Source organism: Motacilla alba, chromosome 15, assembly GCF_015832195.1.
Source record: "Motacilla alba alba isolate MOTALB_02 chromosome 15, Motacilla_alba_V1.0_pri, whole genome shotgun sequence".
Taxonomy (NCBI): domain Eukaryota; kingdom Metazoa; phylum Chordata; class Aves; order Passeriformes; family Motacillidae; genus Motacilla; species Motacilla alba.
In genome coordinates, this window is record NC_052030.1 from 10,431,562 (window position 1) to 10,458,768 (window position 27,207).

The 27,207-nt window shown below is 58.6% G+C and overlaps 2 protein-coding genes across 19 annotated transcripts in view; one reads left to right on the forward strand and one right to left on the reverse strand.

Annotated features, from left to right (window-relative positions):
• Positions 1-2,546: 2,546 nt before the first annotated feature.
• Positions 2,547-7,830, forward strand: PHETA1 (PH domain containing endocytic trafficking adaptor 1). The gene is made up of 2 exons (XM_038152733.1): positions 2,547-2,943; positions 3,449-7,830. Exon 2 carries the CDS (start codon positions 3,460-3,462, stop codon positions 4,237-4,239), a length of 780 nt encoding a protein of 259 aa, XP_038008661.1. The 5' UTR covers positions 2,547-2,943; positions 3,449-3,459; the 3' UTR covers positions 4,240-7,830.
• Positions 7,831-7,983: 153 nt separating this feature from the next.
• The window catches only part of CUX2 (cut like homeobox 2), a 61,896-nt gene continuing 42,672 nt past the window's right edge, over positions 7,984-27,207 (reverse strand). For 5 of the 18 annotated variants that reach the window (XM_038152700.1, XM_038152702.1, XM_038152699.1 and 2 more), the window contains 18 exons: positions 23,684-24,082; positions 19,020-19,157; positions 18,749-18,857; positions 17,850-17,926; positions 17,701-17,767; positions 16,900-16,948; positions 16,110-16,214; positions 15,436-15,630; positions 15,270-15,328; positions 14,908-15,155; positions 14,089-14,724; positions 13,086-13,187; positions 11,635-12,410; positions 11,032-11,191; positions 10,298-10,567; positions 9,877-10,065; positions 9,500-9,773; positions 7,984-9,109 (listed from right to left, as the gene is read on the reverse strand). In XM_038152700.1, coding sequence (XP_038008628.1) covers positions 8,446-9,109; positions 9,500-9,773; positions 9,877-10,065; positions 10,298-10,567; positions 11,032-11,191; positions 11,635-12,410; positions 13,086-13,187; positions 14,089-14,724; positions 14,908-15,155; positions 15,270-15,328; positions 15,436-15,630; positions 16,110-16,214; positions 16,900-16,948; positions 17,701-17,767; positions 17,850-17,926; positions 18,749-18,857; positions 19,020-19,157; positions 23,684-23,843 — 4,278 coding nt within the window. In that variant the 5' untranslated portion in view covers positions 23,844-24,082 and the 3' untranslated portion in view covers positions 7,984-8,445. The other 13 variants (XM_038152692.1, XM_038152693.1, XM_038152703.1 and 10 more) reach the window with 9 other exon arrangements.

Genomic DNA, 27,207 nt, shown 5'->3' on the forward strand with positions numbered 1-27,207 from the left:
TTTGTTTTGCTTCCTGTATGGATTTTCTCAGTCCCCAACTGCTAATTCACTACCCCCGACTTCTGCTTTTTTTTTTTTTTTTGTTTGTGCATGTGGAGCTGCGCAGATGCTCGTACACACACACTCACCCAGGCGCTGCTGCTTCCCTTCCGCTCTGCATTGCCCTCAGCTTTTAACCATTGCTGCTTTCTTCTGCTGTGTAAAACCCTTTCCTGGCTTCCAGCCGTCCTCCCCACTTCCCTCCTCAATTGCTCCGCTCTGGCCCATTCTGTTTTCAGGACGGGCGGGGTGGTTTAGAAGCGGCTCATTTGCACATCTCAAGGTGGGATGTGATGGCTTTCAGGTGACCTCTTCCATCCCACTCCGAGGCATTGTCCGTCCCAGCCTGCCCGCAGGGGGTGACGACATCTGGAAACGCTCGGCTGTGAGGGTCTGTGCTGAGCTGGAAAACGCCCCCCAGACTCTTAGCCTGGCTTTTACGTGCCCCTTCCGAGGGCTGGGTAGGGGGGAGATAGTAATGGAGGTGGTGATTTAGGGATGGTTGGGCTGGTTGTGGAGGGGGTGGTGGCGGGCAGGGCGCTGATGGAGCGGGATGGAGGCAGGCACGGAGGCTGGCTGCCCTCGCGTCCCCGCCGAGCCCCGCAGCGCTCCGGCCGCCGTGGCCGGGCTCCCGCCGCCCTCTCCCGGCTCTTCCCCGCGCTGCAGCCGCCGCCTCCGGCCCTTCCCCTCCCGCTCCGCCTGCCCGGAGGGGCCCGGGGGCAGCGCGGCCCGGTGCCCGGCCGGAGGCGGCGTGGGACGGGAACCCGGCGCGGGAGCGGAGCGGGGCAGGTCCCGCACCCCGAGAGGCCCCGGCAGCGTCGCGCCCGCCCCACGCCCGCGTGTCTGTGACAGTCAGGACTTGCTCGCCTTGAACGCCAAGACACGGCTTGGGATCCGTTTGGGTTCCTGGGGGATGGTTGTCTGCTGGCGGCCCGCACAGAGCCGGGTATCCGAGAGCCCCCGGTACCCCCAGCACCCCAAGAGTCCCGGCACTGGGGGTGACTCAGAGCTGCTGCTCACCTCGCTGAGCCGTCCAGCAGCCGCCGCTGTGTAATCACACCAAGTCACCGGTCATGGGAGCAGCAGGAAGCAGGGCATCCCACGTCCAGAAATGCTCCTGGCACCCCCTCACCTCCTTTCAGACCCTTTTCTGTTCCCTTTTCCTCTGCTGTTGGGCAAGCTCAACATGGGAGTTCGTTTTCCCATTTTTCCCATCAAAACTTGACAGGGAAACTGAGGAACGAGGTCTGGGCTCCTTGCTGGGGGGACCCTGGGGGACAACAGGGAAAATATGGAGCTGCTCAGAAAGGGAAGTCCTGGAGCTTGTGCAGCAGCACGTGACTGTCCCAAGAGAGACCCGATGGGAAGCAAAAATCCACAGGGGAATTTTGTCGGTGTTTGGAATTGGGATGATTTTCCAGAGCAGCTGTGGAGGAGGAACAACCTCTGCAAGATGAAAACGTGGCTTTGGAGTCCCAGGAAAGGAAAGTAGAGCTGGGAGCACTGCTGCCTTTGCCCAATTACCCGAGATGCTCTAATAAAGATGTTGCTTCTCCCCACAGCCCTTCCCGTTCTAATCTTGCCGTGTGGAAAGGCATCTCTGAGCTAGGCAGGGAGATAAGTGCTGCAGAGCCCCGAGACTTCCCACCAGCGACCTTGAACAGAGCTGCTCTGCTCAGGAGGGAAGATAAAGCCCAGATGGTTTTAGTGCTGGTTTGAATCCCTTTTTATAGCCTGAAAGTGAAAGTCTGCAGGTGACAAGGAAAACCCTCGTGAACTGAAAACCTCTGACACAAGCAGAAAATTGCTAAGTCCTGAGCAGTTGTGCAGGGAAATGAGGGCATCTGTGGGTGGGGAATGAACCACAACCTGTGGCAGAGGTCAGCGACAGCAGGGTTTCTGGGATGGGGACCTGTAAAATTGTTGCCAGTGCCTTGATTGCCAAAATGCACACATGGCTGCGGAGCAGAGCAGGGGGATGAAGAAACTGGAGGAAAGGGACAGTGATAAGGAGCACAAATCCTTGACGCTGGTATTCACTGGGACGTGGTGAGGACAGCAACACTGCCAAGGTGGTCCTGTGAGCCTGAAAGGCCAACCAAGAGCAGAAGTCAGACTGGAGTCTTGTCCCCACTCAGCTTCTTCTGTCACTCTGCACTGAGACAACCCCACACATGGCTGTCGCCCAAGGATATGGCTGGAAGGTCAGGAGAGCAGCCAGGACTTGCAGCCTGGTCCCCTGCAGCATCCCCCACTCACACAGGACCAGTCCCTGTCCTGCCACCAACCCTCCTTGAGGAGCTTGTGTCATCCACCTCATCCAGAAACCTCTGCCCGTTCCCTGCCAGATGTCCACAGAATCCCAATTCTTTCCCTCCAAAATGTGATCAAAAATTCAACGTTGTGCAGCCACCTTCAGGACTAAACTCCTGGGTTTCCCACACAAGTGCACATCCCTGAGTTAATCCATACATTCATCCCGAGATGTGCATATCCCCTGCACCCTCCAGTGCGCGCCCCCGCCTCTCCCCGATTCCGCTCTCGCTCTCCCCGCTGCTGCCTGGCCCTCAGTCCCGGTGCCCGGAGCCATGACCTGCCGCGGGTTTTGGGCCGAGCCAGGAGTTCCCTGCCCCGGGGCCGAGCCCCGGAGCGCTTTTTCCAGCTCCTCCCTCCCGGCCGCGGCCGCGGGGATGGGCGGTGGCGGAGGCGGGCGGCAGCAGCGCTCCGCCCGCGGGGCCGGGCGGGCCGGGGCGGTGGGAGCCGAGGACAAAGGTGACCGTGCGGGAGCCGTGCCCCAAAGCCCCCTCGCACCATTCGAGCCCGGATCCAGCGCTCTCACGGCCACCACGGCCACGCGCGTGTCGTTGATGCCGGTGACCGCCGCAGACCGGAGGTAGAGCCCAGGTGAGTGCAAAGTCTGGCACGGCGAGGCCACCAGCGATTAGGGGACAGGAGGAGCGGTGGCCTTGCCCGGGTGACAGGGTTCATGGCCACGGCTCTCTGGAGCGGCAGCCGCATCCACGGCGCCGGCCAAAACCTTCCCTGAGCCCCGCGGGGAGGAGCGGCGCGACACGGAAAACGCGGCGCCGGCGGGAAGGTCACCTGTGCAGGTGACGTGTGACACCGGGACAGGCCCTGCCTGCGGCTCCTCCGTGGGAAAACACTCCACTGGGGTGGTGGGGGGGGGGGGCGAACCTCGTCCCCAGTGAGCCTTGGGGAGCCAGAGCCCACCCGGCATCCGCCGGACCCAGCACCTTGTCTGGGAGCGGGCTTATCCCGACTCTCCCGGGGTTGTTTATTCAGCAGCTCCATTTCCTGGGCGCCAGGGCTGCCGCCAGCGAGAACAAAAAGGCGATGGTTCGTTTCCGCGCGATTAAGGCGCAGCGCTGAGCACCCTCTGTCCCCGCAGGGCGCGGAGCCATGAAGCTGAACGAGCGGAGCTTGGCTTTCTACGCCACCTGCGACTCCCCGGCCGACAACGCCGGCTTCCTCTACAAGCGCGGCGAGCGGCACACGGCCTATCACCGCCGCTGGTTCGTGCTCAAGGGCAACATGCTCTTCTACTTCGAGGAGCGGGACAGCCGGGAGCCCGTGGGCGTCATCGTGCTGGAGGGCTGCAATGTGGAGCTCTGCGATTCGGCCGAGAACTTCGCCTTCGCCATCCGCTTCGGCGGCAGCAAGTCCCGCACCTACGTGCTGGCGGCGGAGAGCCAGGCGGCCATGGAGTCGTGGGTGAAGTCGCTGTCCCGAGCCAGCTTTGACTACATGCGGCTGGTGGTGCGGGAGCTGGAGAAGCAGCTGCAGGAGATGAGCCGGGGGCTGCCCGCAGGATGCGGGGGCTCCCAGGACGCTCCCGGCCCTTGGAAGCCGAAGCCGTCGGGGCTGGAGCAGTGCCGGGAGCGGCTGCCGGCTCTGCCCGCCACCCTGCCGAAGGAGAACGGCTGTGCGGTGTGGAACAACGTGCCGGGGGCGGGCCGGCCGCCCGACACCTCTGGCTGCGGCGGGCACGACGAGGAGGGGACGCCGCGGCCGCCGCCGCTGCCGCCGCGCAGGCGGGCGTCGAACGGCGAGGCGGCGAGCGCCGGGGCGGCCGTGGCGGGGAGCCCGTCCGCCTTCTGCCGGCTCCACGAGCAGTACAGCCGGGAGGTGGCCCGGCTGCGGCAGGACTGGCAGCAGAAGCGGCGTGGCTCCCAGCCCTGAGCGGTGGCTGAGCCTTGGGGACCTACCAGGAGCTGGGGCAGGGTGGAGGTGGCCATCCTTGGTGATGGCCCTGTCCTCTGCTCACCCCGGGGTGTGCAGAGCTGGCTGTGGTGGTGATGGACAATTGCTGGTGGTGCCAGCGAGGGCTGGGCACCAAGGGACAGCAGTGCTGCTCTGTGATGGTGAAATGGGCACCACAGGGGTACCCTCCAGCCATGCCCCCATGTGGGTGTGGAGTGCTCCACTGAGCACAAGCAAATTACAAACCACTCACTGCCTGAGATCTCCTGGAAATCGACCTCTGCTCTGGCTCTGCTGGGGCCTCTTGGTGCTCTTGCAGTGGAATCACGCCTTGGCAACTTCTGGAGGAGGATTGGGATGGGACCTCGCCTGCCTGAGCTCCTGTGTGGGTTCCACAGTGGAGAGCCTGCTACTGACTTCCCCTCCTGGCCCAGCACAAGGCTGAGGTCGGCTGAGCTCTGCCAGATCCCTCTGCTCCAGCAGGATGTGGTTTCAAATGAAAATATCAGTGAGTGCAGCCCTTCCTTAATGGCAGCAGCAGCTCCGCACGCTCCGGGGAGCTGGTGACACCCAGCCCCGGGCATTACACAGGGAGCAATTGCTGTTTGCAGCCTGGATGGTGAATATGGGGGGGTCAGATGTGGGAATTCAGCAGCTGCAGGCACTGCTTTGCTGGTGGGTATTTTGGGACAGCACATCATCCCCGTGCCAGCTCACTAAGGGGAAGCATCGCTCGTGGTGGCAAATGGGAACGTGTGTGTCAGCAGCAGCAGAGCGTGAGGAATGATTCATGTGCCAAACCAGAGCAAAGCTGGTGTCTCATGCCTGTGTTTTTATCTTATTTCCACATCAGAAACTCAAGCTTCTGGCCCAGAGGTGGGGTGACCCACCCTGGAGCAGTCAGGGTGCCCTGGCTTAGGGCTGGGTGGCTCCAGCTCCCTTTGCTCCCTTGGGGCAGGCACAAGATTTTTCTACAATAAAAGTTGTTTCAGAACTTCCCTCCCATCCATGGTCCTTGTTTGTGCCTCTAAGCCCCTGGGGAGGGGGTCCAAGTGGGAATTAATGCTTTCTTTTAATTCTCCTTCTGTGCCCACCATGTCTGTGGGGCTACTCAGGCACTGTGTCACCTGAAGGGGACATGGCCAATGCCAGGGCCTTGCAGTGCCCTGGAGCCCTGAATCTGCCTGCAGGGATGGGGTGAGATGGGATGGGCTCACCCTGGGAATATCAGGACACCCAGTGCCAGGGTGGTCCCATGTCAGGGCATGTCTTAACCAGGACAAAATATCTGTCCCCTTGTTGATGCTGCACAGGGACCAAGGACTCTGCCCTTGTGAAAGTGGCCAGCATGTCCCCATGTCCCTGCCCACACATCCCACCTGCATGAATGCCTCCAGCTTCTCTTCAACACGGGGTCTGGCAGAGATTGGGCAATCACTTCTTGGGGAAACCGAGGCATAAAGCCAGCCAGGGTCACCTGCTCACCGAGAGCCCTGCAGAGCATGGAGCCTGTCCCTGGCCAGGCATGGCATCCCCCTATGGAATTTGGCATTTGGAGCAGTGCCAAGGGCAGCCAGGGCGCAGCTGCACCCGGAGCACCCAGATGGTTCTTGTGGCTCCGCAGGGGAAGATTCTGGTTTCCATGGCAGCTGGCACAGCTTCTCCAGACGTTCAGATATCCATCAAAAAAAAGTCCTTCTCAACATGTTAGCTGACAAACAAGCTCAAACAGATATGCAACATATGGATTTATTAATTCATCAGACACAAACAGCCCTGCCTCGTGTCAGAAGCTGCCGGCTTGCCCAGCGATGGAACAAGAGCCGCGCTGGGGCACGGTGCCATCGGCATGCCAGCCTGGACAGGGCTTTGGGCAACCTGCTCTAGTGGAAGGTGTCCCTGCCCATGGCAGGGGGTCGGAGTAAGATGATCCTTAAGGTCTCTTCTAAGTCAAACCATCCCAGGAAACGATGATTTTATGATAAACCAAGCTGAAACTCACGCTGGAGGATGCTGAGCTACCCCAGGAGCAGGAGCAAACCTGCAGCAGGGATGAGCACAGGAATTTCATGGGGCGGGATCACACCCTGAGCCAGACTAATCCCATTTAGCACCCTCTTTCTTTATCCCCCAGTCACTGGGATAATGACAGCCCTCGCCACAATCCCAGAGCAAATTTGTGACTTCTGAGGCTGCCAACACCAGGCACTGGGCAAGTGTGAGAGGAGTTCCCATTGCATCACCTCCAGAGAAAACACACCCCAAGGCCAGAGTCATATCCAACTTCTGTATTTAGTGGCTCTTTACAGAACTTGTTCCTTCCAAAATTGTTAAACAAAGTTCATCGATCCCATAGAAACTTTTGAAGTACAGAACATGAGCCTAACAAAAACGTGACCGGTGTGTCCCGCTGGCTTTCATACAACAGGATTGCCGTGCTCAGGACTATCCTAAGTGCTTCCTCAATTCCCGTTCCACTAAAGCTCCCTCTAGCACACAAAGGAGAAGGCAGTCAGTGGTCACACCTCCACCTTCCACAGCACGGTGGCAGAGCAGCCGTGGGGCTCCTCAGGGCAGGAGAGGCAGGCAAGGAGAGCTGTGCCCTCACCCAGCATTGCTCGTCCACTACCACCCGAGTACAAAAATACCTTCTATTCTGATAAAAACATCGACAGTGGAAAATCAGTCAACGCACCGCCTGGGAGCCTGGCAGGGCCTTGGTGGGCAATGGCTGATGCTGTGTGGGCAGGGACAGGGCAGAGCAGCCCAGCGTGGGACACTCCACATCGTTTAAAGGCATTTTATTAGCAGAGGCCGGCCGGAGGCGGTGGGGTCAGGGATGTGACAGGGAGCACACCGGGATGGTGCCACCACTGAGCTCCTGTGTCTGCACAGGATGAGCCCTGGAAAGGCAAAGCTTGGTGGTGCTTTGCCCAGCTCGGGGTTGAGCTTGCCCAGTTTAGGCAGGAGCTTGATGTGGCATCCCAGAGCTCATCCTGGCATCACTGACGTCCACTACCTGGGACATGGCTGTGGGAAGGCGATGCTCTTCCTGCCCAGGTGCTCTCCCTAAAAAAGTGCTGGGCTGTGATGCTGGAGCAGCCCTGAGCAGGGCTCAGCCTGCGAGTGGGTGTCTCACAATTTTTGGGTGCTCACCTCAAGCACTGCTGCTCCAGGGCCAAGGCTCGGAGGCTCCATCTTTCTCTTCCCTGAATGGACGTGGAACCTGGATGCCATGATGTACATCCCCAGCAGGATGGTACCATCCTCAAGCACCACACCCAGGGACATTTTCCCTTCCCACTCCCAAAATCCCAAGCTCACTCAGGTTGCTTTCTTTGCTTTTGCCTCATTTTCTCTCCTCCTTTGGGAGCTGGCACGAGCTGCACCACGGCGGATGGCAGCTGCCACTGGCCGCCGGCTGGAGGAAGCGCGAGGGACGGTGTTGGGACCATGCTACATCTTGTTCCAGAAGGCTATTGCAGACATTTCTACAACATATACAACCGCACGGGACATTCTGTGTTACAAAGGCTTCCAAAAACATAAACCACCAGAACTAAATACATACTCGATGGCGTCGGGGGCTTTAGAGTCTTCAGGGACTAGGACGCAGTCTCTGGCTGGGGCAGAAGCGATGCAGTGTCTTATAGACAGGGTTGGAAACTGCAAAAGTTTCTTAAATTTGGTCAGTCTCATAGTGCTTCTTGATGGCTTTGCTCAAAAAGTCTTTTCTGTGGGTTGGTTTTCTTTTTTTTTTTGTTTTTGTTTTTGTTTTTGTTTTTGTTTATTTGTTTTTAATCTCATCCAGTGGCAAACTACAAGACTTCAGTGTACATTTAATGACACGACTGCTACATCATCTTGATTTTATAGCTATCTTTAATATCAAAGCAGCTTAAGCTGTTAATAAATTCCAAAGTATCCTTTTATTAAAATATCTAAAAGAGGTCTATAAATATTTTTTGATTTTTTTTTGTTTTTCTTTTCTAAAATTGTTCCCAGTTTTTCACATTTAAAACAAAGCCAGAGGGGTGGGGCGGATTCATAGAGAGGGGTCCCCTCTTTTTCATGGGCGCTCCTCTTCCGTGGCGCCGGCCACTCGTCACCTCTCGGTGCACACTGCATTTATCAAAATATATATATGTGTGGGGGTGTTTATATATATTTAGGGTGTCGGGGGGCTCAGAACTCCCACTCGAGGGCCTCCTCGCGGTTGGCAGCCCGCTCCAGGCGGTGGATGATGTTGTTGAGGTTGGCCATCTTCTCGTGGCGCCGCTGCACGCTGGTGCTGAGCCGGGGGCCAGGAGCCGGTGGAAGCGCCGGCGAGACCGGCCCGGCAGAGGACGGTCCTGGTGAGGCTGAGCCGGTGAGGCCGGGCGAGGAAGCTGCTGAGGGCGATGTTGGGGACACCACCAAGCTGCAACGGGACGAGCCCGCGGAGGACTGGGAGCTGTCGGGATGTGGCGGTGGCGGCGGTGGAGGTCCCCCGGCGTTGGCACCGGCGCGGCCTCCCCGCCGCGGGAGGCTGCCGGCGCTGGGGGTGGCGGCGTGGGGGGCTGCCCCCCGCTCCTCCTGGGGAGGTCCGGTCCCTTCGGCCGCTCCGGCCGGGCTGCGTGAGTCCCGCCGGCGGCTCCAGCCGCCCGCGTCCCCCTGCTCCTCCTTCACCTTCACGGGCGCAGCGGCACAGGGGGGCTCGCCCCCCACGAACACGGGTTTGTGATCCTCGGTGTCCGAATCGGGGCTGTGGGGGGCCCGGCGCCCGGGGACGGCTGCCCCGCCACTCTGCTCCGGGTCCGTGTCATTGTCCTGCGCGCCCTCCACCAGCATCTCTCGGCGCATCCGTGACCTGTGGGACACAACCATGGAGGGGTGGCAACAACCACCCATTGCCCCACGCCATGTCTCCAGCCAGTGGACAAATTGTCCACTGCAATATCCCCTAGGGATGAAACCTGTGCTGCTCCCCGGGGCTGGGCTGCTGTGGGGATGGATCCCGCGCTCCAGCAGCCTCCATAAGGCTCCCCCCTTCACAGAGATCCCGTTCTGGGGTGCGAGGTGGATGTGAGCATGGAAACCAACATAACTTGGTCAAGGTAGCCAACACCGCCCACCAACCTGGGGACCTCCAGTTGGGTCTGCACCTCCCATCTTGGGAAGAGTGATGGGGAAGGATGGAAGGGGAGCAGTGACACCCCCTCCGTGGCACAGTACCCCCAAAGCCCGGGAGTGCCCGTACCTGTAGTTGTGGAACCAGTTGATGACGGTGTTGGTCTTGAGGTTGAGCTGGAAGGAGAGCAGCTCGATGGTCTGCTGGGAGGGATATGGCTCCAGCTGGTAGGCTTTCTTTAGGGCTTCCTTCTCCTCCGGCGCCAACACCACCCGCGGCTTCTTGATCTGGAGCAGGCTGAGGTCCTGCGGCGGCGCACTGGGGCTGGCGCACTCGGAGCGGGCGCTGGGGGACTCGCTGTCCGAGCCAGCGCTCATCAGCCCGTACCGGCGCTTCAGGTAGGCTGCAGGAGAGGACACCCAGCTGGCACCACTCGCCCCCCAGCCCGGGACCCCCCCTCAGCCAGCATCCCCCACCCAGCGGGGCCACGTCACCCCGTTCCTCACCCTTCTTCTCCAGCTTCTTCATGTCGCGCAGCTTCTCCACGTTGTGGGGGTCGTTGAGCCAGAGCTGCATCCGGACGAAGGGCTCCCTCCCCTTCAGGCTCAGCTTGTGCCACGGCTTGGGCCTGGAGAGGAGATCGGACACCGAGCCCTGCGTCAGGCCCAGGATGCTCTCCCCAAACAGCCGCTGGCCTGGCGGAGGAGAAGCAGAGGTGGTTAGCGGGGTAGAGCAGCGGGACGGGCACCGCAGTCCCCCTGCAGAGCAGGTGTACCCCATTTCCCAGCCAGCGTCCTCCTGGAATTCCCATCAGCACCCACAGAAAAACGTCTGGGGGGGGGGGTTGCATCTACAGGAATTGGGGTGCTGGATCCACGCAGTCTCACCAGCAGCTCCCAAAAACCTGGGCAGCGAGAGGGTCCGCACCTAAATTGTTGTCTGTCAGGACCTCCTTGACCTTCTTGGTGATGGAGTAGGTGTCCAGCTCGGGGGACATGGCGACGATCTCCTGGATGCCCACGGGCCCCTGGCTGTTGGGATACGTCTTCCCGCCCAGCGCAGGCGTCGAGCGGCTCTCGGGCTGCTGGTTTTCCTTGCTGCTCTCCAAGGCCAGGGTGAGGGGCTCCTGGCAGCCTTTCTCGTGCTCAGTGGGGCTGGGGGGCGGCGAGGGGGACGGCTGGGGCTCCGCCGGGCTGGCTGTGTGACACCAGGGCAGAGGGGTCAGCGGGAGGGGACAGTGCAGGGACCCGGCAGGAGCAGGAAGGGCATTTGGGGGATGCCTGTGGCTTTGCCCTCTAGAGAAGAGGGACACCAGCCAAGCTTCTTCAGTGGCTGCAAAGTGGGAGATGGTGGTGGTGGAATAACTAAGGAGAGAAAATGCCACCAATATAACACAAAAAATCCAGTTACTGCTTTATGTCTTGGGCACAAAGTCCAAGATTTTTGATGTGACTTTCCTTTTATTTTTGTTTTAAATGAAGGGGGCTGGGGATGAAAGGGGCTTCCCAGGATCTGGGTGCTGGTATTGGAGTTGGGAGGGACAGCTCTTCCCAGTGCTGGGGTGGGAGCAGGACAAACTCACTGGGCTGCAGGGGATGGACACAGAAGGAGTGGGGACACTGAAGGCACATGAGGACCACAGGGACAGCAATGTCACTTACCCTGAGAGGGTGTGGGCTGCTGGCTGATCCCCTGGCCCAGCTGGTCTGTCAGCCAGAGCTGCATGCGGATGAAGGGCTCCCGACCCTTCTGTGTCAGCTTGCTCCACGGTTTGGGCCGCGACAGCATGTCACTCACACTGCCCTGGGACAGTCCCAGCACCTGGGCACCACGCAGGTGTCACCCACCGAAGGTAGGGTGCACTCCCCCAGTGCTGGGAAGCTGCCTGCCCTCCACTCCCGTGTCAGGGGAGGGGGAGCAGGATGCCACCCACTGCCACCCGCTGCCCCACAGCATACCTGGACCCTCTGTCCCCTGCCATGGGTGCTGATGGTGGGTCCCCCTAGGATACCCAGGGGGTGGGAGGCTGGTCCCCAAAGGGCTCTGTTTAGGGGACTGGGCATTCTTGGTGGGAGGGCCACCGACCAATTAGTGGTGGCCACTGGGAGACTGGGCTTGGGTCAGATCCTGAGGACTCAGAGTCCTCCAAGGGGAAACAGACCAGGGAAAAGGAAGACTGGGAGCTGGTGAAGGCCATCAAAGAGCCCCAGGCTCTGGGTCATGGAGCAGAGGGGACACCAGACCCCCCTTCTCCAGGCTGGTACCTTCTCTCCGAAGATCCTCTGGCAGATGCCGTTCTTGGCCAACTTCTCCTTGACCTGCCGGGTCAGCTCCAGCGTGTCCACCTCCCGGTACATGTACATCTCATACTGCTCCGGCGTCAGCGGTGGCACCGTCGGCTTCAGGGTCCGTGGCACGTACGTGGGGTAGTAGGACAGACGCCCACCAGCTGCCGGCTCGGCGCCGGCTCCCTCCGCCTTCATCTCCGACAGCCGCTGGGGCTCCTCGTCCGCCGGCTGCAGCTCGTCCTCGTTGGTGCCGCCCTCGCCGGGCTCGCCCCGCGGCCAGCCCCGGCCGTTGGCCATGCTGGAGTAGCTCGAGGAGGAGGAGGACAGCGAGGGTGACACGGAGGTGTAGGGCCGGCTGAGCAGGCTCCGCTCTGACGCCCAGTGCTGGTCGAAGTAGGAGCCGGCGTCGCCGATCTCCGACTTCACCTTCCGGATGATGCTCTGGACGAAGGCGGCGGGGGAGAGCACGGCCAGGGGCGTCTGCGGCGGGCCAGGGCTGGCCCCGCTGCCCTCCTCCTGCTTGACGTAGGCGGGGGCGATGTTCTGGCTGACGGTGGCCAGCGTGGAGCGCTCGGCGGGCGCCGCGTCCCCCCCGCGCCCGCTGGCCCCCGACTCCATGTCCAGCAGCGCCTGCTGCTGCGCCTGCATCTCCCGCCGCGCCTGCTCCAGGATGCTCTTGATGGCGTCCTCCGAGCTGCTGCTGCCCGCCCCGTTGGCCGCTGCCTGCGATGCTGACGGCGTTTTGGGCTCCCCTGCAGAGAAAAGGGGTGAGGGCAGCCCCGAGGAGCAGCACACGTCGTTTACTGCGTGGCCACAGCTCGAAGTGCGGGAGAAAAGCGCTTTATCCCGATCTGGTTTGGACCAGCAGCATCCACAAAGCAAAAGCTTCAACAGCCCAACTCAAAGCCAACTTCTTTTTTGATGATTGCAAATAAATCCCATTACCAACAATGCGATAGACAAACATGTTTGTTTTCCCTGCCTGTTTTTCCACCGTTCCCGTCTAATTTAATTCTCCGGGATTCTGCTGTCTCAGCAGACTACCTGTTTTAATGTATTTCATTTCTTGTAATTGACTGTGAGAGCAGCTGCTTTAATGATTCCTCGTGCCAGATGGATCCTGAATACTCATTTAATCATCTGGTTTGGGGCAGGGGGGAGGAAAAAGAGTGCATCCAAAGTTTCTGAAAGCCCAGATCTAAACTCTGCCGCACAGGGACTCTTCCATCCCACATGGTATTTCCTTCCAACATGCCCTAAAATTCTCCATGGATGTCAATGGGTGAAACAGCCCAAAAAAAGCCAATTTTTGGGATGGGACCCACAGCCACAGAGCACCCAACCCCTGGCACCCCTTTGGGTGCTGCTGCCACAGAGCAGAGCAGGGACTTGGCCACCCCTGGAGCCACCCCCATGGCTGCACCTACCTCCCTTCTGCGACTCAATCTCCTTTTTTGCCTGCTCCAGGATGCTTTTGATGGCGTCGTCGGAGCCGGTCTCCGGTGTCCTGATCCGTGGCGTGATGCTACCTGATCAAAGAGGCAGGATAACAGCTTTGTCACTGGCGCTGGTTTTACAAGCTCCACTTGTATGTCAGGAAGTATTTACTGCTCCTCATGTTCGGTTATTTTTAGGGATGCTGGTTTGAAGACAAATGTCATTCCCGATTAGTTGCTACTGGAGCACGGGGAGCCCTGGTAGCCCTGGCTGCCAGCTCCTGCCTCTGGCATGGCATCTCCCACCACCTTGCTCATCCCAACCAAGGGCACTCTCTCCGCACCAGGAGCAGAGACATGAACATGAGGACCATGTCCCCATCCCTGGCAATGTGTCCTCCTGGCTGTGCAAGAGAAGTGTTAATGATGGATCAGATCCAGGCGATAAATCAGAGCCCTCCAGGCTGAAACCTGCATGGACCATAGGTGTGCATAGTCCAGTCCTGGTGCCACCGCGGGACTCGAGTGACCGGCTGCCACTGCTGAGACGTGGCCAGCAGGCACTGCCCCCAGAGACGGGAGTCACCATTCCACGGCGGTGCCAACACCGCGCCAAGGTTCCGCAGCACTAAAACTTCATTATTTTAATGAAATATTCCCGAGCACATTGATTCATACAGCACAGAACAGCCTAATGAATAATTAAATGGCACTTGTCAGAATAAATGAGTAAAGCACGTCCAGGGATGCAGTTCCACAGTCATGGGTTGTTGTTAATTGCTGCCGTTTGCCAGGGCTCATCCCACCCGGCAGCCAGCTCCATCCCAGCAGGGAAAATCCCGGGGTGCCACTGGTGGGACCAGCATCCCAGCACATCAGGGTCTGGTGAGCCTCCCTGCCACGGCATGGGGCACCCCGGGGTGCTGCCAAGGTGAACTGGGGTGCACTGGGAGGGGGACAGGACCCGTTGGCGGGGGCCACCCCAACCACTCACCTCTCTGGCGCACCTGGATTGTCCTCAGGGCCAGCACGTTCTGCTCGTCGGAGAGGAACTGCTTCATCTTGATGAACGGCTCCTTGCCCTTCACCGTCAGCTTGTGCCAGGGCTTGGGCCGCGCCAGGATCTCGCTGACGGAGCCCTGTGACAGCCCCAGCACGTAGTGCCCGAAGACCCTCTGCCCGATGTTGTGCTTCAGCAGCTGCTCCTTCACCTGGAAGGCGATTTCGGCCGTGTCCAGCTGCTCCTCCTCGGTGGAGCTGCCGGCGCTGCCCTCGGAGGGCTCGCCGGGAGGGCTGGTGGCGCTGGTGGCCGGCACGGGGACAGGGTGCACGGTGCTGCTTTTGGCCCCGAAGAAGGAGGAGGGGAAGGGCGGTGCCCCGCTGCTGCTCTCGCTCTTGTAGCTGGGCGGCGGGAGTTGGGGGGCCTTGGGGTCCCCTGAAAGCCGCTCGGCCCCCGGGAAGGGGGACAGCGAGAAAGTCCGGGGACCGTCGGGGGCCACGCCAGGGCCAGGCAGCGGCGGGAGGGGAGTGGGGGACGCGGGGTCATCGGCCGGGGTGTGGTGAGGGGATGGGTAGGGCTGCTCCATGCCCAGTGGATCCTTCCCCGACTCGTCTTCGGAGTGATCCTCCTCTAGAGATGAAGGAGAGAGAGGGAGACACACTAGAGTCCCCCTGGCCACGGCTCAGGCACAGCCCTTCAGCCAAACAGCTCCTGCCTCAGTTTCCCCAGGTGACATCCCACCCCACCACAGTCGGGCCACCCACATTCCCACGGATATTCCCAGCGGGGTGCCACAGAATCTAAGGTCCCTACCAGTGCTGGCCAGCAGGCTGGGCTTCTCCAGCAGGTACTTCTGGGAGGGGTAGAAAGCCTCCTTCCCCAGCAGCAGGGCCTCCTCCGCCTTCGAGATGCTCTGCAAGGAGCCAAGCCGAGATGGGGACAGGCGGCGGAGGCACCGTCGGCAGGGCTGGCACAGCCCGGCCAGCGCCTCGGGACGCGCCGCGGCACTTGCCTGGGGCAGGCTGCAGCCAGCAGAGGCCACCTTCATCGCCTTCAGGATGCTGGGAGGGAGACAAGGGGGTGACGCGGTGGCTGTGGCCGTGTCACGGCCGTGGGAGCGCGCCGCGGGCGCCGGGACACCGGCAAGGCAGCCATGGGTGCCGGTCAAGCCATACCTCAGCTCTGTTTTGATCTCCTCGTAGTCCGCCTGTGCCTGCAGCTTCTCCTCCAGCTTCTGTGAAGCACAGGAGGGGACTCCTTGCAGCCACCTCCTGGTGGCCACACGGCATGGCCGGACCCGTGTCCCCCACCCCGGCATGCCCCAAGCCCCCGCGGGCGCACCTCGATGGCCTCGTTCTTGGCGGCCAGCTGCCCCTCCAGCTCGGCGATCTGGGTGGCAGAGGACTCCTCCAGCTCCTGCAGTGAGCTCTGGAGGTGCTGGACGTCCTTCAGGAGCCGCAGGATCTCCCGGTCCTTGGCAGCCAGAGCTGCCTCCAACCTCGACCCTGAGCACATGGAATAGTTCACTTTGTCCTGCTGGGAGAGGGGACACTGTCAGCTCCCGGCCACCCCAGGTGGGGACAAGGGCCACCCTCCCCATTGGACATGTCCCCAGAGGAAGCAGGGCTCAGCCCAGTGCATTGGGGACACTGGTGACAGAGCCCCGGGGAGGGACAGACCTTCCTTCTGCCCTTAAAGGTGCCCCAGGTGCATTTCAGTGCTGTGAGGGTGCATGTCCCCTTCTCCGTGGGAGGCTGAAGGGCACAGCCAGTTCCACCACCTCTGGGTGAAAACACTCCTCAGGCCTTTTGGGCTCGCTCCCCATCATGGTGGGTGCTCCCAAACACAAAAAGCTGCTCCTGCATCAGCGGGGTGCTCTCAAGTGCATCGGGATGCTCCCGGCTGTGACAGATGCTGCCAGCTGCACTGGAGTACTGCTGGCCCCAAAGGATGCTCCAGGCCCCAGGGCTGTCCCTGGCCCCGAGGGGTGCTCCTGGCCCCGGGGATGCCCTCACCCCCGTGGTGCCCGTCGGGGAGCAGCAGGCCAGGCGCAGGGAGCTGTTGACGGCCGCCAGCTGCTCCCTCAAACTCTCCACTTCCCTCTGCGCCGCCTCCGCCCGCTGCAAGAGAACAGAACAGGAATCACGTCAGGCACTGCAGCTCATCCCACCCCACACAGGGTCCAGGATCTGCCCCATTCTCTGCCTCTCCTGAGCATCCCACTCCCACCTCCAGCATCCTAAGCCCAGCCCAGAGATTTAAGCTCCCCCCATGTATTCAAGGTCCCCATGTCCTAACACAGTTCCTGATCCCAATCCTTGGGCACTGGCTGCAGACTGTCTCCAGGACATCATTTTTTTTCCATCCAAAAGGATGGTTTTATTTACACAAATTGTTCTTTAGACTTCTTTTATTATCCACATGCATTTATTTGAATGTATATTTTCAGAATTAAAAAAAAAACTAATTAAGAGGAGTGAATAAGATGACACTGGAATCTAACACAGGAACAGTGTGGGTTGTGTCCTAAAACATCCGTGAGAGGCTGGAAGTGACAAGTGCCAGCTCCAGCAGCCAAATGGAGCCTGGCAGAAACCCAAACACAACCTTGACCCCACACATGGGGCAGGGGGTCCCACCAGTGGGAGGAAACCTGAGCTCTCCTTCCCAATCCTGGTGCCTGTCAACCCCTTATCAGTTTTGGGGACAGACCTCCAGGCCACACAGAAGCTTGGGGTGCATGCAGCACCCCGGGTTCTGCACAGCCAACCCCACCAGTTCCTGCAAAATCAGCTCCTGGCTCACCTGGTTGGCTTTTTCAAGGTTGGTCATGATCATGGCCACTTCATCTGCCCTGTGACAGAAAACAAGAGGTGTCAGAGGGTGTGGGGGCACAGACACAGCCCAGAACGCGGGCTAAGGCTGAGGGACAAGGACCCCGCTGTTGGAAATGATACAACTTTCAACATTTTTTGTAACTTTAGTCAGGGGCTTGTTCGCCTTTGCCCAGGGGGAGGGGAATTGAAGTTTCTCCTCGAAAGACTGGCGTTCACGGGTAAGAACTGGGAGTGGCCAGGAGATAACCAGGAGATAAGCGAACATTATCAAACATTTCCCCCCTGTTGGGTTGGAGACACCTGGTCTGGGAAAAGATCGATAAGAGAACCCAAGGATGAGGACCCAATTAGCATGGAAGGTGAAGGGATTAACAACCAATAGGAGAAGGAATACTGAGGATTGTGTCATTTGAGACCAATGAACAGTGAATTTCTGTGGGGTTTTTATGTACAAATACACGGGAGGTCTGGTACAAAACCCGAGTGTGATCGAATGATTTTCACTGCACAACCCGGGCAAGAGTGGATGAAACAATTTCTGTTGCACATCCTGGCCAGAATAAAGCAATGCCTTGGTTCTCCAACACTTAAAAGGTTTTGTTGGAGACTTTCTGTTTTTCCTGCAGTTTCGGTGACACCACAACTCCGGATGTTCCTGCAGTGGCTCGAAGTATCTCAGCTCCTCAAGCAGCACCACGGAGATGTCCCAGCGCTGCCAAAAGTGGCTCAGCTCAGCTTTGAGCACAACCCAGCCCTGCTGGGAACTTACTTGGACGCCGCTTCCTCGTCGTATTTACAGCGCAGCTCCAGCAGCTCTGTCTGGGTGGCCTTCAGCGCTGGCAAGAGGAAGAGGAGGGTGAGCTGCGGGGTGGGGGCTTGGCCCTCCACGGTCAGCAGCCCCTGTCCCGGCCCCACTACCTGCGTGGAGCACTTTGATCTTCTCCTCTGCCTCCCCCAGCCGAGCGGCCAAGGTGACCTGAGCTTCCTGCAGGCCCCTGCGAGAGACGGGCACCAGGGATGTACCGGGGGCACCGCGGCCGTGCCAACCCCACGGCCCCCCAAAATCATACAGAGACCCCTCACAGAGTCCCCTCCTCTGCCCCATCACTCACTGAAGCCAGGAAAGACCCACCAGTGGATATCAGGATGTGTCCAAGCCGTGTTACCCCTCAGTGTTAAGGGGTAAGATGTTTAATGTTTATTGCCCCAAGTGTAAAAAAATTCACTTTGCGTTGAAAATGGTGCCTGATCTCTGAGGCTGAAACCCCTCTGAGGGGGGCATGGCAGCCCACCCCCACCTGTAATTAACCGGAGGAGGGGGAAGCAATCAGGGGAAAGTTATTCTGCATTATTTATAGCCTGCACTTGCCAGGAACTTACTCGCAGAGATCTGCAATTTAGGGTTTAAAGATTCTTCATTTGTTTCCCGGTGCAGCGTGTTAAGGAATAACAATGAAGGCACGACAAGGCCGGGAGCATCCAAATTAAAAGGTCATCTAATGAGGCTCACACAGCGACCTGGATTCAACCCACTGGTCTGAGCAAAGCCATGTGCCAGGGCTACCAAGGAAGGGGACAACAGGAGGGACCTGTCCCGGCTGTGCCTGTGCCTGCTGTTTCCCCAAAACCACCTGGGACTGGGGATGGACAGACAGACAGACACTGGTGTCGCGTTTCTGAGCGTGATGCAACCGCTCCCAAGCGGACAGCAAAGGGAAGCAGAAGGGGGATGGACAGACACCCCCGTGCAGGAGCGGGGACAGAGCCACGCGTCCTCACAGCGCCCCAAAACGACCCCGTTGGCGGCACTCACGCACTTTTGCTTGTCTGCCTCATTTCTCTGCAGCGGGGTCTCTGCGCTGGCCGCTTTGCCGTCGAGGCCGGGGAGCGGGGGCTCGGCTGCCGGCGGCTTCCCCTCCCTGCGCTCTGCGGGGGGGACACAGTCACACGGCTGCGGAGGGGACAGCGGCGGTGGCCAGGGGGCAGCTCCTGGCCCCGGGGCCCGCCCTGCATTCCAGGGATGCTCAGAGGCGGCACACGCTCCCCGCCGGGCACCGCGGCTGCCCCCGTTCCCCAGCGGGACGGTACCTTTGGTGCCGCCGAGCTCCGGGGGCTTCTTCCAGGGCCGGCTGAGATCCTTCAGCGGCGGCGGCTCGGGCTCGAGGCGCTGGAGCTGCTGCAGCCGATCCTCCAGGCTCCGGGCAGCCTCCAGCACAGGAGCGGGGTCTGCGGGGTGTGGGATGGGCGGTGAGCAGCAGGGATGGCTCTCCACAGGCCCTCTCCCACCTCCCCGTGCCATGGGGACACCCCGGCTCCTGCCTTCCCCAAAGACATGGGGACACGCCAGCTCCTGCCTTCCCAGGAGCCGTGGGGATATCCTGAGTTCTGCCATTCCAGGAGCCATGGGGACATGCCAGGTCCTGCTTTTCCGCAGCCATGGGGACATCCTGCCATTCCAGGCGGCAAGAGAACACACCAGGTCCTGCCTTTCCAGGAGCTGTGGGGACATGCCAGGTCCTTCCATTCCAGGTGCCAAGAGGACACACCAGGTCCTGCCATTCCAGGAGCCATAGGGACATGCCAGGCCCTGCTTTTCTAGGAGCCATAGGGACATGCCAGGTCCTGCTTTTCTAGCAGCCATGGGGACATCCTGTCATTCCAGGGGCCTTGGGGACAACCCCCAAGTCCTGCCTTTCTAGGAGTCATGGGGACAGGCCAGGTCCTGCCTTCCTAGGAACTGTGGAGATATTTGAGTTCTGCCATTCCAGGTGCCACAGGGACACACCAAGTCCTACTTTTCCAGCAGCCATGGGGACATCCTGCCATTCCAGGTGCCTTGGGGACATCCCCCGAGTCCTGCCTTCCTAGGAACCATGGGGACACGCCAGGTCCCGCTTTTCCAGCAGCCATGGGGACATCCTGCCATTCCAGGTGCCATGGGAATATCCCTGCCTTTCACTGGCAGCCCCGAGGCACGGAGGGACGGGCTGGGGGCACGGGGGCATCACCTCCCAGGGCACGGGCGGCTCCGGCAGGGCCGGTTTGGGCACAGACAATGGAGGTTTGTGCCGAGGTAAGCAGGTGCATCCGGAGCCGTCCGTCTTCCCTCTGTCAGCATTACACCATCATTAGCTAGTGTCTGCTCAGCGGGGTGTGCCATTATGTCTCCCAGGGCTGATGTAATTATACATTGACATAATTAACCCAGCAAGCCCATTAAGCAGGCCAGCTAAAAATTCATCTATAATTATTTGTTGTGTGCATGCTAATGAGTCCATCTGCACTGCCATTGTACAACATGAACAAATTAATTTACAAGTCTGGATTTTTTAATAAGTTCAAGAAAATGCCTCCTATTGAGCCAGGTTAATGTAGGTTTGGGGGATTTTTTTTTTTTTTTTTTTTTGGGTTTTTTTTCATGGAAAAGAAGAAGAAAGAAAATAGATTTGAATTCTCCAGGGTGAAAAAGTTAGGCAAACAGGGAAGTGGGATGGATTTGGGCACGCTACCGTACGGCACGGACGCGTGGCAGGCATCCAAGGGTAAAAGATAATAACAGTGGTGGAAAAAAATTCCAACAACTGGCTGCCTCCACTCAGAATGGGACACAGAGCAGCTCTGCTGCTTGGCAAGCCCCTGGCTGAGATGGAAGCGGGATGAAGGAGGCCACATCACAGGATTTGGGGGTCAAACACAGCACCAGATGACTTTGGGGTGAACCTGCCCAAAAGATGCAAGATTTGGTCCATGCCCATGTGGATGCTCCTTGCAAACAAGAAATGCCAAGACATGCGGTCCTCCAAATGGGATTTGGGGGGGTCTGCCTGCCCCACTGCTGCCCTGTCATCCCACACCATCACACCCCAGAACTTTCCCCCGGGATTAGTGACTGCCAGACCAAAAGCCCCTGGAGAGTCCTCCACAGGGAACATTATCCCTTCTTTCTGCTGGACATCACAGAGACGCCACGAATGGATGGAATGAGAGGTTGTGCCACGATTCCGACCACGAGGATCCAGAGGCAGATGCTGAGTGCTGTCAGCTTTGTCACTGGAACAGGGACTAGGCTCCAGCTGGGACCCTCCTGGGGATGCTCATGGCATCCCTCAGCTCCTGGTGTGTCTCAGCTCAGCATCCCCCAGGCTGGTTCCCCACCCAAGGGTGCGGGATGGCAGCGATGGAGCACAGCCCCAACCAGCCTGGGTGCTCCCACAGCCATTCATAACACCCATAACTGTGCGAGTGGAGATAAGGATATGGATAATTAAACCCTGCTCTCCGGGGGCTGCCAGGGCTCCCCCTGTGCTCCCCAGCCCTGGCAGGAGGCTCCATGCCAGCCTGTGAGCTGCCTCCATGGAGACAAACACTGGGACAGGCCCTGTTTGATCCACACCAGCAACTCCTCCTGCCTCCAAGATTAGAAATAATATGGGAAAAACGGGTCTGAGTGACAAAGCACCAGGGATTTTCCTCAGGTCAGCATTTTCCTTCCCTGCTGGTGAAATATAGCTGGGGTGATGCCTCTGTGTGCCGTTCCCTGTTTGGAGCTGCCAGCCTGGGATGAAATGGTGGGAGCAGAGCTTTGGGAAGGGAAGAACAAACCTTTGCAACAGCCAGGGCAGCGCAGATGCCAAATTCCTGGCTGGAATAACTACACTGAGCTAATGCCACACTGCCCATCCACTGGGAAACACCATCCCTGGCTGTGGGGCTGGCTCTGCCACCACATGTGAGATCTTGGGGTGTAACCCCTTCCTCCATGGGACAGGTTAGACCTGACACTGGCCAGCAGCACAGATGGGTGACGGGTGACATGAGGGACACGTGTGCCTAAACAGGACCTGAGGGCATCGCTCTGGGGCCATGGTGCAGCATCACCCACCAATGACCCAGCCTGGGAAACAGTGTGTCCCTGTCCTGGCACGCTGCTCTATCACTCCATACCCTCACCCACTACACTGCAGTTAATATATATTAATTAAATAAATAATTACAAATATAAGTGCCACCACTAGCCGGCGTCATTGGCCATCCTTTAGAGGCACCGGCAGTGCTGCGGCAGGATCACGGAATCACAAAATATCCTGAGCTGGAAGGGACTCAGAGATCCAGGAGTCCAGCCCCTGGCCCTGCAGAGACACCCCAACAATCCCAGGCTGTCCCTCAGAGCAGTGTCCAAGTGATCCCAGTGCTCTGGCAGCCTCAGGGCTGTGCCCATTCCCTGGGGAGCCTGGGCAGTGCCCAGCACCCTCTGGGGGCGAACTTTTCCCTGATATCCAACCGAAACCCCCCTGACACAGCTCCAGCTGTTCCCTCAGGTCATGTCCCTGCTCACAGAGAGCAGAGATCGGAGCTGCCCCTGCACTGCCCCTCCTGAGGACGTTGTGGGTTGGGATGAGGGCTCCCCTCAGCCTCCTCTTCTCCATGCTGAACAAACCAAGTGTCCCCAGCTGCTCCTCACATGGCTCCTCCTCCATCCCATCTCCACAGCCCTCCTTTGGACGCTCACTAACAGGGACAGGGGCAGTTCCGAGTGCTCCTCACCTTCTCCTGAGCAGACACAGATGCAGGGAGCACCTGTATCCGTAATCCCAGTGCCAGGGCCATTCTACCCAGCCCGCCTTCCATGCTGCTGCTGCCTGGCTCCAGGAGGAGCACAGGTCACCCATGGGACACTCACAGTGCCTCCACAGCGTTGTCACCTTTCTACCACCAGGGCCTCTCCTCTGCCACCCCATCCCAACCTGCTCAAACACACCCACCAGCGCCCTCCGAATCCCTCCACGAGTCAAAGTCAGCCTTAAATCAAATCATCCCCAACAACAATGACATTAATTATGCTTTTAACACATTTTACTGCTTCCCCCCCTTCCCTTCACGCCACATCTGTGTGAACAATATCCAAAAGATTTACGGTTTTCTCCCGTAATTACAGACACACAGGCAGCTCACTTATCAAAATACTTGCTGAGCAATCAGGCTCCGTTACAGTCTCTGCCAGAGATTTGTGTTGACAGCAGCCATTCAAAGCAAAAAATGTCGAATCAGGACTTATGTGGTGCTTGGAAAGTATTCCACAAAGAGTTTGCCTGTCGAGAGACATGTGGACATGGAACAGACGGGGATGAACCGTGGGAGGGAGGATTTGGGGTGCAGGAGAGGAGCAGGAGATGCTGTGCAAAGCAGAGAGAGGAGAAGGAGGAGTGCAGAGAGCACAGGGAAGCAGTTTTGGGGCGTGCACGCGTGTGCATCCATGTGCAGGCGTGTGCAGCCGGGAGGAGCCGGCGGGTGAGCGCGGGGAGGTGGGGAGGGAAGATAACTGGGTTCTGGAAACCGAGCTGACATTTGGTTCTCGTAGCACAGGAGAAAATTTAATGAGGACAAAAATATGTCTCCCTAATTCCCCTAAGAAATCATTAAAACATTTTGTTATTCCTAAATGTCTGGAAAATGAATTAGTGGCCCTGCAGGAGCCTTTCCGCGCATTTTCAGCCGTTTGCAGCTCTCGGTCCCCGATGTGCCGGGGGGACGCTCCGTGCCTGGCGCACATGAAATCCCCCAAAGCGGGGAGCAGCAGGAGGGGGCTCCTAGCTGGTCCAGCTAGGGCCAGCTCTGTCAACACAAGCCTGCTGCCCCGTGCCTCAGTTTCCCCCTCCCAGGACGGCGCGGCGCCCTGGCCACAGCGTGACAGAGGAAGGATGTCCCCGTGGCTCGTGCTGCGAGCCGGCGCTCGGCCGTTTCGGTCAACTTACCGTCAAACAGACAAGTGGGAATAGCCGCAGTGTTACTACACGGGCTGAGCAAATGTATTCCTTTCCTAATGTCAAGATGCATTTGGCTCAGGGGCTGAAACACAGCGATGGCAAAAGCTGCTTCCTCTCCTCTCTTCGGCTGGGATCTCCAGAGCACCATGCGCCGGCCGCGGTCGGCGACGCCAGCCGTGCCGGGGACGGTGCCAGCCGTGCCGGGGACGGTGCCAGCCGTGCCGGGGACGGTGCCGCGGTCCTCGCTGGCTCCTCTGGGCACCGGCACGCGACTCGTTAGGCAGCCAGGTCGCCACCGCGCTGCTTACCTGGAGCTTCGAGCAACTGCTTGTAAACGCTCAGGAAAGCCGTCTCAGCCTCCTTGCTTCTCTTACTAAGTGCAATCACCTGCGGGGAGAGGGATGAAGGGGTCAGGGATGGGCTTGGAGGAAGGAAGCGGCCGAGCCGGCGGGATCGGTGCCACCGCAGCCGGCGCGCGGGTCCCCCCGGCACGTTCCGCGCCCGCTCCGTGCCCCGCGCGGCCGCTCGCCGCCTGTGGCTAAACTCCTCGTGCCGCTGCCGTGTCACGCCGCCCTAAATCATTGATGTGCTCTGAGTAAATGAAAATTATAATTTAATGTCGGCGCTTAAATAAGAAATAAAGAAGCCCGCCCGTCGTTGCGCCTGCCGGGCCCGGTCCGACGCACGGCCTTCCCCAGCCGCCCTCCCAGGGTGGTGCTGAGGGTGGAGGTGATGCTCACACAGGACTGGGACACGTCCTCCTGTCCCCCTCGGCCATTGGGGTACAGGGGTGCTGGTGACACTCGCACCAGCCGCATCCCAATAACCCAACAACATTAATCTGCTGCGTGTTCCCATCCAACATTTATGAGCATGAATCATTTACTCCCTTTAATTTTTCAAGGCACAATGACACCTCGGGGCAAGGGCTGCTGCCCACCAGGTCCCCTTGGTTACCTCTCACATCCAGCCCCACCTGGAGCGGATGGGATGGGGCAGCAGAGGGACACGAGGGCACAGGCATCAGGGATGGAAGTGACCCATTCCCAGCTGGAAAATGGCCAGCTGGAGCCAAACTGGGCACTCACAGCAGCCAGTGATGGAGGAAGAGGTGCCCACCCATCAGACACATTGTTATGACAGGGAAATAATCAATTAAATTGCTCTTAAGCCACCGATGGGCGAATTATGAAACAAAGCCTGAACTTTGGGCCTCAGCCTGGTGGCAGCTCCCACACCAGAGCATTTTCCCAGCAGAGCTCCTGGCTCACCCTGCCAGCCCAGATTGCCATCGCTTGTCATTCCAACCCAAAGCAAACGGCTCATTTGTAATCCAGCAGCCACCTGAGCAAGCCGCCTTCTCCTCCGGAGCTCGCAGGCACTGGAGCACAAAGATCATTTTTCTATTGTTAAAATTGTATAAGCCGGGCTTTTTATAGCAGCTCGTACACAAACCTACTTTCTCAGCACCGCGGTTCCAGCAGAGGAGGAATTTGGGGGCTTTTCTTCAGCCTTCTGCAAAAATGCTTGGCTCCAGGGTGCTTTAAAATAATAATAGTGAAGAGGGGAAAGGAGGGAGGAGGCAGCCAGGAGCCAGCACTGCCCGTGTGCTGGAGCAGGACAGAGCCATGCCTGCTGAATCTGCTGGTGGGGTGAGCCCTGGTGGGGGATTTGTAGGGATGTGGGGACACAGCGGTGCTGGGCTGCTCGTGGCATCTGCCCTGTGTGATTTCCCCATTCCCAAACCCTTTGGAATACACAGGAGGGGAGCAGGAGCAGACACGGGGCCATGGGGATGCCTGGGCCTGCCCCGGCTGCTCTGAAGAGCTGCATCTCCCCTGAGCTGGCATCAAGCAAAGGGTGCAGAGCAAAAATCCAGCCCAGATGCTCTCCATTCCCTCTCCACCACCCGTGCCTGTCCCTGTGCACCCCTAACCCATGCCAGGGGCAAAGAGCTGGCCCAGGCTCCAAACCAAGCTGTTTGCACTGCATTTCCTTCCTCGAATCCCATCGTAGAGACAAAGCATTTTCCAAGAGGAACCTTTCCCTCTCCTCAGCAATCCCTGTGGAGGTCTGAGCATCCCTGTTGAGGGGTGGGAAGGAGCCTGAAGCATCCCCTGTGCTGGGCTCCAGCACATTCCAGCCCATGTCAGTGCCAGGCCACCACCAGCGTGGGCAACTGGCACGTGGTGAGCCAGCCACCCACTGAGCTCTACCAGAGTCCCACTAAACTTGTAGGAAATGTCAGTAGAAAAAAGATATTTAACATTTTCAGTGATCTTTTCCAGATGGGGGATAATTTACTCAAATGCCAGGGGAGATTCCTGCTGGAGCAGCTCTGAGTCCCACACAGGGATGTCTCACCCAGCACTGAAACTGCTGTAATTCCTCACACAGAGCTGAATAAACACCTGAGAAAACCCCACATCAGCCTTAAAATCAAGGTCTTATAAAAAAACACCTAAATTCTCATTTTCTTGATGCAGAACCATACCCTGCATTCACATCCAAGAGGACAACATCTGAAAACATGCTACAAAGAGGAGGAAATGGCTAAAACTGGGGGAGCTGAGTGTCCCTGCTTCAGTTCAGGGTGGCATCGCTCCCATTCTCCCCATCCCCACGACGCCCGTCAGCAACACAAACCCACTGCCCGCCTGCAGAGCCCTCAGTGCCCGCTCTGAGTGAGCTCTGCCTGTGCACTAAACACCCAGGTACTCTTAATTCCCATTTTCCCCCCTCCATCTCCCTCCACAGCATCCGTGGGCTCAAGGTGAGGCGCGGCACGGGATCGCCGCCGTCTGATAAATTACATTTACTGCCGGGTCCTTTTCATGGCTGGTGACTTTCCAGCAAAGCAATTATCACTGCAGAATGCGTAATAGCCTAATTAATTACTATTGTCAGGCTGGCCTCTGTGCCATGATTATACCTTCCGAAGCCAACTTTTTAAACATTTGGAAGCAGAAATATTATTATAATTGAGTGACAAAACGGTAAAACTCCCCCGGCGCTGGGAGCGTCTGAGCGTCCCCGCTCCCGAGGCGCGGGATCTGCGTCGCACCGGCACGGAGTTTATTCTTACATCCACCAGATCAAGTGCAGGATAAGTAGTGGGTTATTTCCATCTAAATACTGGTGGCAGTAAACCACAAATGAGCTCTTTTTCAGCGCGGAGGAACAGCTGTCGGGGGAGAAAGCGGCAACAGAGACCCCAAATGTTGAAGAAAAGTGATGAAAAAAAATTAATTCAAGGCTTCGCTGTTTTCCTTGGGTGGTTTTTTTTTGCTGATGTGTAAAGAAGTTGGGGAGAGAGAGAGAGAGATGGTGGCAAGGAGGGGGAGACTGGGAAGGAGTCACTGTCCTGGGAGAGCTCTGGGTGATGAAGCTCGACCACCACGAGGAACCAGACACGTGCTGGGGTCCTTTGGTGCCTCAGTGTCCAACAGACTCCTTAAATCCACCAAAAGGGTGCACAGAGCCATTGTGCACCCACAGATTCCTCACACACC

Bases quoted from the DNA above. Each gene is read 5' to 3' on its own strand.
- PHETA1 (XM_038152733.1), top strand. From the start codon at position 3,460: ATGAAGCTGAACGAGCGGAGCTTGGCTTTCTACGCCACCTGCGACTCC.